The sequence below is a fragment of the Montipora capricornis genome, chromosome 10, assembly GCF_036669925.1.
Source record: "Montipora capricornis isolate CH-2021 chromosome 10, ASM3666992v2, whole genome shotgun sequence".
In the NCBI taxonomy this organism is placed as follows: Eukaryota; Metazoa; Cnidaria; class Anthozoa; order Scleractinia; family Acroporidae; genus Montipora; species Montipora capricornis.
In genome coordinates, this window is record NC_090892.1 from 8816782 (window position 1) to 8826781 (window position 10000).

The window sequence follows — 10000 nt, forward strand, 5'->3', positions numbered from 1 at the left end:
ATTTCAAAAAGACACCTCTTTATTTTAACTGTAATTTTCCTATTTAATGGTCCACCATTACTAACATTATGTTCTTGAGGGAGCTGGATCGAGGAGAAAATGACGTCAAAGGCTCACTAGTTTAAGAATGCAATACGTGTCTACGCCGCAAAATTAATATGCAGCACGGGGGTTTTGGGCTTTCAGACTTTTGAACTCACGCTTTGCATATATAATAAGCTGCGTTCACTTGCTGAAATTTTAAGCTAGTGAGCCTCTGACGTCACTTTTTCCTGGATCCAACCCTCTGAGGTCCAATCGGCCAGTTTTGAACGTGAGTAATGGGGGACCGTGAAATCCAAAACTTATACTCAAAGTAAATGGCCTTTGGATAAAAATCAAAGCTCAAAATTTTGCCAGTCAGGTGTTAAGCAAACACACTTTCAAAATCTGAAGGAAAAAAGGAAGTGGTTTTTTTGATCACAGGGGCACTTTAAATATTTTCTAAGGTATCAATTCACCATTACTTACCAAGGTCCCAGCTCTTGGAATGAAATTCCCCTTATGCCCCAAAATAGCCTGACAGTTAGAAACTAATCTTTAAAAGAAGTCTGAAAACACACTTTTTAAGGTCTTGGTAAAGGTAAAATTAATTTGGGCGTCTCGCTCAAATTTGGTGGACTGTGAAGTAAATTTGCCCAAAAAAAAATTCTGAAAAATTAATTTTAAAACCACCGCTCTTTGTTTCCCGCAATGTGAAAAATGATTGACGTATCATGTCAATCACACGTGAAAGCATTGGGTGTCAATTGACAGCCTTCATGCGCAATCTGCTATCTTGGCATGTGTCCAAACGCTGATTGGCTCAGCATAATTGGCTTTTGAGTTGGGGGCAGAATTATTCAGCAGATGGTGAACTGCACACAAAATCTTCAAGCTTTATTTTCAAGGGGTTTATTTTGACACCAAAATTGCAACTTCTTGGACCTCCTGTCCCGACAGGTTTTAAGATATTGCTTCCATTTTTTTTTCTAATGGATGATTGTACTACCCCAAATACTGTGTGAGGAATTTGTTGTTTGTCTTTTCTGCCCAAATTAAGTATGAGATGAGAGTTTCGACTTTGGTGTGTGATGTTTCCTTCAACAAAAGGCGGTTATTTTTGCAATAAGTGACAGGAGACAGGAGACAGGAGCTTCTGCAGCAGACTCGGTCGTTTTGAGTTTGAGGCCTCAAAACTAAAACGCAATATTAAATACCAAAAATCTAAAAGTGTATTCAAATAATTCAATCGATTAGCTTTAACAAGATATATAGTTTGACCCTATACAAAAAATAGCGGCGCTACAATTTCGTTTTTCTGCTGACACCTCATTTTCCTTTACTGAGACCTTATAAAGTCTATGAAAGTACTTTTTTTTGGTTAGTGTTGTGTTTTCTTTCTTGTAAATTTTTTGTTTTATTTCGTATTGTGCTACTATCTCGATACTTAATCTTCTTTCATTTTCAATTGTAATTTGTTTTGTTTCCATTTAAGCAATAGAGGACGTTTTCTGTGTTTCCATAGCCTCATCTAAACACAAGGGGGAGTTGCGAGAATTCAAGACAGTTATGCAAACCTGAGCCGCAGTAGAGAGTTTGCTTAACTGTCGAGAATTCTCCCAACTCCCCCAAGTGTTTAGAATGAGGCTGTGGAAACAAAGAAAAGTGCTATTGCTTTTAGAAAATATTAATAATTTGACAAAATAATGAAGGAAAATGATGGTTTTTTTACTTCTTGATTAAAACAGATTTTCTTGATACACACTCATATTTCCTACCCCCAATTAAAACGCACGTCTGACAATACATAACCAATCAAAATTCATGTGATGTCACAGCCGTGTTTCCATACTCTCATCTAAACACAGCTATTGACCAATGAGAGTGCGCGTACATGTACATGTACTGTCCTACATGTAATTATTTTATGATAAAGGTAGGTAAAGTCTGCTACGAGCCTAGAAGGCCCATCAGGCCGGCACTTTTCATGTGTCTCCAGTTTCTGTAGTTAGTGTAGCGCACTAATGTAAACCATGAGGCCACCGGGCCTCCCAATTATTTTATAATTCTCATTATTAAGTACAAACTATTTCATAATGAGTTGCTGACCTAAGGCCATTTAAGCCCCTGTCTTTGGCTCTGCACCCACATGCAACTTTTATTATTCATTGCCTTGATTTTCACTCAAACCCTTGTAAAAGGCAATAGTGCCTGCCGCTTACATTGATTAACTCAGGCATCTACTTCAAAATTTGTTGAAACCCTTGTGTACATGTACATACAGTATATCAGATCTTAAGAAGCAAGAGTGTAAAGCAACTCTAATACCCTTCTCTCATGCTCTGCAAACTTCTCGTGGCAGTATTATATACAGTATTTTAACTTGATACAAGCATGCTAAAACACGAGCCAATGATTAATTTTGTGTTAACTGTGTGTTGTCTGAATAAAACTTACGGCTGCCGTACGAAGAGTGATTCAAGGCAAGCTTTGAACTTTTTCCTTTGCTGAGAACCTTGCTGCGATCTGAGAAAAGGATTATTCTTTTCCTTAAGTTGAACTCAAACTTTTTTTAGATTAATGATCTGCTCAGAGCTCAATTTTTATCTTTTAATCGATCTAGGCAAGTGATACGTAGTAACCAGTCTCTGTACATATAACTTTTCCACTCTTAAAGGGTTGCCCATTGACGAGTAAAATCGTCTGACATTAGACAGTCTAAATAACAATAATAATAATTATTGTTGTTGTCACGCTAATCGCCGTCACAAGTATGTCAGCAATGACGCAGCTCAACAAGGTCGACCCGAAAGCATACTATGGCGCCTCTGGCTGCCGCTATACGGTCCATGTGTACCTTGGAGCACAGTTTACAGCCAGCTGGAATCAGCTGTATGCTGGTTTTTGCCAAGGGGGGAAAACCGGAGGACTGGAGAAAAACCCTCGGAGCAGAGTAGAGAACCAACACAAACTCGACCCACTTGTGGCGTTGGGTCCGGGAACCAATAATTGAAACCTGGGCCACACTGGTGGGAGTTGAGTGCTTTCACCACTGCGTCATACCTGCTCCTCAGGTAATCTACAATCTACAAGTGGCCCTCACTTACAGGAGGCAAAGGCTTATGCAGACCTGGAATTTTTCTCAATGTAAAGGGCATCACCAAGATGTTCTAAATTAATCTTTTGGTCTGTTAACAGAATTTTTTTGCATCCCTGTACATATAGATTGTACATGTAACTTTCCTTGAGCTTGTTGATCAATCGAATGATTGAATACCAGATGTGCAAATGGGGTTTCAATAATCCTCAAATCAACTCTTTTAATTTTGATTAAAGTTTGGTTGTTTTTACAGAATGTGACCATACTTGATTGCCACCTTTGCCATGGTCCTCTTCGTTGCGTCAAATCAGACGGCAGTGCAGTGTACATGAATGGGGATAGGACGGCAACCCCTGTGAAAGGGACTAGTCAATGTGGTTGTGGATACAAACACTATTGGAATGGAAAGGAGTATAATAACATGCCTGAAAGGTCAGAGATCAAAAAGTCCTGACTTTGCCTTTGTACTGTGCATAGTGATCTAGATAGATGTAGTGGTAAAGGTGTGTACAGGGAATCTGAAAGAGAGATGTCGTATAGTAATGTTACATGTATTATTATAGCAGTTATGCAGTTTTCAAAGAACTTTGCTAGGTCAACTTAAAAAAAATTACATGTAACTTGGAGTGAAATATTAATTTTCTACAGTGTATGCCTACACTGTAAGGTTTGCTTAGTGCTTGAATAGCATTGAAGACAAACAACTCTGAAAATTCGTTATGTCAATAGTACCAACAGATTGTCAGTTCCATTGACTGCATGAAGAGATGTTTTTCTGTTATATTTAGTTTTCCAATCACCTTGGAATGGGGTGGTGAAACAGTGACAGAGACGGTGTATTGGTTCCAATATGAAGACGACCCAGCTCTCAATTCCAACGTATACGATGTTGCAGCCAAACTTGTACAGCGCCATTTTCCAGGGGAGTTTGGGAGTGAAAGGCTGGTGCAGAAAGTAGTAGACATCATTTTAAGGCAGACAGCAAGGAGAGAAGGAGAAAACAAAGGTGTGTCAGAACTGCAACATGTACAATAATGTACTTGCATGTACTGCTGTATTGCACATCTTAGCAATATCATATTTTTTGGCATATGAGCAAGTTACAACACTTGACTGTATTATAATTATATTAGATTAAAGGGGCAATCTTGCCATAATTACAGTGTTTTTCAGCTTTTAGTGTTCAAGCCTTATGGGTGAATCTGAATTGGTGACTGTCAGGAAACACCTTGTGCTGTATGCCTTGGGGAGTCAGTATTGTTTATCATTGGTGCCTCCCATGTTTATGACTTGATGTTGGCTGAGTTTTATTTCCTCGTTCGTAGTAAAATCTAGAAAGAGTACCTTTGAGTATGAGGGGGTTTATCTTCAAATCTCTTAGAATAGTACATGTATTGATGCTGAAAGGTGGTACTTTAATTTTTAAAAATCATTTCTAGGAGCACGTCCTGACTTTGTGTCACAGGGCACAAATGTAGAAAGTTCTGATCAAGAAGCAAATGTCAGTACTTTTACACCAAGCAAGATAATTCTGATGGGAGAAAAAAAGAAAACTCTTCACAAGGAGGAACTAACCATGAGTGAGAAAGAAAAAGTGTTAAAGGCCAAGACTGAGCATCATGCTGCTGTAATGCAGAAGAGGCGGAGTGGTGAAGGTGCAAAGAAAATGTTCAACAAAGAAGCTAAAGTGGCAAAACAACAGGTTTGTACAGTGTCTCCAATTTGGCATACATCTTATTCCAAAATGGCCTCTATTTGAGTGTTCTTATTGGTCCTTTGGGCTCGCTTTCAAACATAAAATTCAAACCTATTAGAATATTTATCCTCGAGTGAGGCCAGAGAGGCTAATTTGCAATCAAACAAAAGAATACTAAAATGGTGGCAACTTGTTAAACAAGTTAGAGCTGGTAATAACGTACTTCAGTCACAATGGTCAACATGACATCATAAAATAATAACATTATTATTCAGTTACAGACATTTCTTAAACAAGAGCTGCCTCATTTATTTGTCAACAAAATTAATATCAATTGACTTGTATCAGTGGCTCATTCCAAAATAGCACTTGTGGATTTTGGAGTCAGACTAAAACTGCTACCAGCTACTTCCTTTAACGCCAGCTGAGAGCCCTGCTTCAGTCATGTGTGCCAGGCTTAGAAGTTTGCGTGTTCAGTGATTCACACGGCAATGATTGTCTAAGTTAAGCCTGTGTCTTACATGTACCTCGTTGCTGGTAAAAACAAAATTGTTTTTTTTTTTCTTTAAGTGTATTTCCATCACATTTTTTTGAAGAAAACAAACTGAAGTATTTTTTCTTATTTGACAGGCTGTCATCAAGTCACAACAAAAAGATCCTCAAGCAAACCTTAGTAAAGGTGAAGATAACCAAGTGTCAGCACAACCAGTCGTGAAACGAACAGAGAAGAAAGTGCGGCTTTCAACATCAGATGGAAAACAGTGCATGTTAACACTATCTGTAGATACAACATTTAAACAGCTTCAAGAGCTGATCGAAAAGGAGCTTGGGATACCAACAGCACAGATACGAATCAGGTAAATTGAAGACCCAGTTGATTAGTGATTATTTGTTGCTTTCAGGGGGCACGGTTCCCAATGTAGTGATTGATGATTTGGAGTATAGGTCACACTTTTCTCCAGTTCATGTCTTGGAATACCCATAAAGTAGTACATAGACTGGGGGACACAATTCCCTTGGTCTGTGTCTCAAGGTGGGAGAGCTTTTAAGTCATCAATAATTATTTCCGGAAAAGAAGCGGTTTTTGTAAAACATTTGACGATAAAAAATTGTGATAAAACATTTCGAAAAAGCATATTAAAAATTTGTAGACGGCGTTTCGACAATTGGCTAACTTCATTATCAAGTCAAAAAAAGTGAAAGATAAAAAATGTTTAAATACTAAAAAGACAATAGGTGATGGAATGAACGACTGATTCCATTCGTGCAAAGCTCTTTTTTTAAGAACATTCCATCACCAATTGTCTTTTTAGTATTTAAACATTTTTTGAACTTGATAATGACGTTAGGCAAACGTCGAAACGTCGTCTACAAATTTTAATATGCTTTTACGAAATGTTTTATCACAATTTTTTATCATCAAATAATTATTTTCACAATCATTTTGGCTTTAGTTGTCTTGAAAACAGACTAAAAGAGCAGCTTTTTACAACACGCAGGAGACAGTTTCACAAAGTCATGGGGTTTTTGCGAAACAGGCCCCTGATGTGACTGATGCCATAAGATTATGGGACTATCCATGTTGTCCAAGTGTCATGGTTATAATTACATTGTAGAGCCATGCACACATGTTATACCAGTTAGGAAGGGGGGATGGGGGGGGGGGGGGGAGAGAGGACTGCAAATCAAATCATATCAGATGAAGGAAGATAATCAATTTTTTTTGTCTTTAATTAATATGACAGGCGAAAACCTTAACCCATTGACTCCTGGGAGTGTGACACTTAACAGATTTTACTCTGTCTGACGTCAGGGGCATCCTGGTGCCTCAGGAGTGAATAGGTTTAACTGCTCAAAAGTTATGTCCCCACCATTAATACTTAATGAAAGAGTCTAGAGAACCAACAAAATTCAAGCCAGCAATGACACCAAGTCAAACTGGGGACGTATTGGTAAAAGGCAAGCACTCTCGCCATTGCATTTCAGTGCTGTACCTCCTCCTCCTCCCTCAAAATTGATGGAAAATGCTACTTGTTCACTACCATCATTTTGCGCTAACTGTCTTTCGATTTAGGTATGGATTTCCACCCCGTGAGTTGCATCCTCCAAATGAGGGACTTGAAGAGGATCCACTTCCCCTGCAGCATGGTGACCGAATCATGGTGGAGCATTTAAAGCCACCTGTTCCTGAAGAGCAAACACCTGATGTTGTTATGTCAGAACTGAAGGCACAGGAAGGTGGAGTTAGTGATTCTCACGAGTCGTCAGCTCAAGATGAAGCAGAAAAGCAAAGACAAGGTTTGTATTCATGGACAGTATCTGTATGTTAATGTCCTAATACCAAAATGAGTCAAAACGAATAGTAAAAGGAAATTGAACAAACAATTACATTGTGTATACTGGACAGTTGTAGTTGGCTACTACATGGCCTCAAGGCCTGCGCATGAAAGGAAGACAAGACAGGTGGTCACCCATTCCAAGATGGAGCACAAGCTCTAAAATCACACAGCATTCCTGAAGAAAGAAACACAGTTAAAAATTAGATGTTCTGTAGCTTAGATGCAGGATACTATTAATAGGGTGACATTTGTACTAGAACACTGTTTTCAGGTTGTGTGCATCTGATCTGATTACTGGGGTTCTATATCTGTTTGCATGTGACGTCATGATGGCCATGTGTGATGGCAAGAACAATTTCCTGTCTCTCCGCTGGGTACTACTTTAAATTTTACCGTATTTCTGCCATCCAACATGGCCACCTTGTCATGTGGGTGGAAACCAAGAATAGGCCACTTTCAAAAATACCATAATATTCTTTGTCTGCCCTCCAAAATTTTGCGTAAGCATTGTTTTTATTTTCTCGTGGGACCATTTTAGGTCCCAAGAGAAACTGAAAACAAAGCTTATGCAAATTTTTTTAGGTCAATCAAAGAGTATTATGGTATTATTGAATGTCACCCTCATGAATTATTTACTTACTGATTGTTAGAGCGATTTTCAGTTGAGTGTCGAAAGTACAGCTGTAATTAGCTAATTCTTTGGTTTGCATTACTTCACTCAGTTATTGGTTCAAAGTTCTCGCGCCATTTTTTCAACTAATCAGAAGTGAAACACATTTTCCCGCGCTTTGTGTCGGGTACGTGTAATTGCTTCGAATTTTGATTGGTTTACTGGATTGTCTCCGTCCTTTTTGATTGGCCAAAGTAATTATTTTGGTTTTGGTTTTACGACACTCGATTGAAACTCGCTCTATACTAGAGAAATCAATGCATTTTGCTATTTTTATCTGTAGCCATGGCATCTGTCCTTTTTAATGCTCTCAGTGCTATTGGAGGTAGTGATATGTGGGAAGCAGCGCAGAACTGCTATGAAATGTTTGAAAGAGGGGGATTTTATTACAGCAAAGTCGTAAATGATCTCGGTCCTCTCCAGCCAAATCAGCATTTCACATTACCATTCTTTCCCAACAAGGTCAGTTTAAAATAAACGTACTTTATATACATGTATTTGAAGTGTGGGTTATGCACGAAAGGTAGAAGTGATTCTCGCACTTTTTTGGACAATTTTGGGAGTGAGACTTTACAGATTTTATTCGTCAAGTGGGGGAATCCTAGGGCGTTTGAGGTTTCAGTGGGTTAAGCAATAATTTGTGTCTTATAGACACCCGTGGCCCGTTTCTCGAAAGTCCCGAAACTTTACGGGCCCGAAAAGTCATTTGTGAAATGCCAACCGCTTGTTTTGGAAAGCCGATCTTTTAACATGTTTTCAAGGTAACAAAGAGAAAAATAACTGTGAAGTTTGACGAATTAAATCCTCTCTATTCTTGAGATACAAAGGGCATTGTGACACCCGAAAATGGCCCGTAAAGTTTCGGGACTTTATATACTGTACATGTATTGTACAACGTGAACAAGATGAAAAAATCTCAAGTACTTGCGATAACGCTGAGCTGTATTTTGGAGTGACGTTTTTGTTGATGTTGCCGGTGTCCTTGCTTTACAGAGGCTCTTGACCTTCCTCTCCCCTCCCCTCCCCACGATTTCCGGACATTCTAGCTTCATGCATTTCTTCGTGCATTTTTTGTTCTGTATCATTTCAATCTTTCCTTCCTTCAATGTTATGTCCATTAACCTCCACCAAAGAAGGCCGCAGCCTTTGAGTTTGTAGCGAGTTTATAGAAACCACGGTGGCTATGGCAACGAAAACGTCACATCAAAATTATTGTAAGTTTGAGCTATTCTAAGTATTTCATGATTATTCCATCTTGTTTATAGTGTTAATTATGATCGAAATGTCCTAAAACTGGATTGGTACAGACGCATTTGAAGTAAAGAGCGAGACTTAAAGATTCACAGTAGTTTGTCCACGTTGTCGTCAAAACCCTTAAATTTGGTCATTTCACGTCTAGTAGTTTTGACGAGTACGAGAGAGAATTGTTCAAAAATGCGTGCCGCACGTGCAGCACGATCATTTTGGTTCTTTTAACCAATAATATCACTGCTTTTTGGCGTTGTCGTTGCCGTAGCGTCGTCGTTTCTTGAACTCCCTGTTGTCTGTAATTTACCGTTGTGTCAGCCATTTCACAACATGTTGAAGCTAGCATTGAGATGCAAGTCTGTTTTATTTTTTTAGGTATTTGCTTACAATGCAGATAAGGATCGTCTGGATTTGTGTCTTGGCCAGAGGCACATTCAAGTTCAGCCACTAGACGATGAATCATTACGACTGGCTCACACCCGCCCCATGCAAACCTCGACGAGTGAAAGAGCCAGCAGTCTGTCGACAGAGGCCAGCTTCAGTGGTGCTATTGGACACAGGGATACCACTCACGCGCGTGTTGCATTTTCTGGAGAAGGTAGAACTCTGTCAAGTGCTTCATCTTCTCAAAGTGAGAGCGCAAAGGTGTGTACAATGTATTTGTAATGGCAGATTGGTTCAGTGGTGGTAATGCAAAAGCAATTATTCTAAAATTCATTTAAGTAGATAAGTAAAGGATATGGAACATATCTCTATAGATACAATAATACTAATCGAAAATGATCCAGGCGGCTTTTGACAGTTGTTAAGGCAAAGATGTTTCCCAACATGAATTTCGACTGTGTCAAAAGTTTAGCTGCTCCTTAGGAAAAAGTAGCCTAGGGAGCTGAAAGTTGTAATAGAAAAAATAGTTAGTAAAGGTCCCT

At 38.9% G+C, this 10000-nt stretch overlaps 1 protein-coding gene across 1 annotated transcript in view; it reads left to right on the forward strand.

The window, feature by feature from the left end:
• The window catches only part of LOC138019636 (deubiquitinating protein VCPIP1-like), a 15825-nt gene that overhangs the window by 2856 nt on the left and 2969 nt on the right, over positions 1-10000 (forward strand). Inside the window, exons 2-8 of the mRNA XM_068866488.1 lie at positions 3375-3553; positions 3910-4127; positions 4561-4823; positions 5448-5674; positions 6892-7115; positions 8110-8288; positions 9450-9719. Coding sequence (XP_068722589.1) covers positions 3375-3553; positions 3910-4127; positions 4561-4823; positions 5448-5674; positions 6892-7115; positions 8110-8288; positions 9450-9719 — 1560 coding nt within the window. The remainder of the gene's footprint in view (positions 1-3374; positions 3554-3909; positions 4128-4560; positions 4824-5447; positions 5675-6891; positions 7116-8109; positions 8289-9449; positions 9720-10000) is intronic.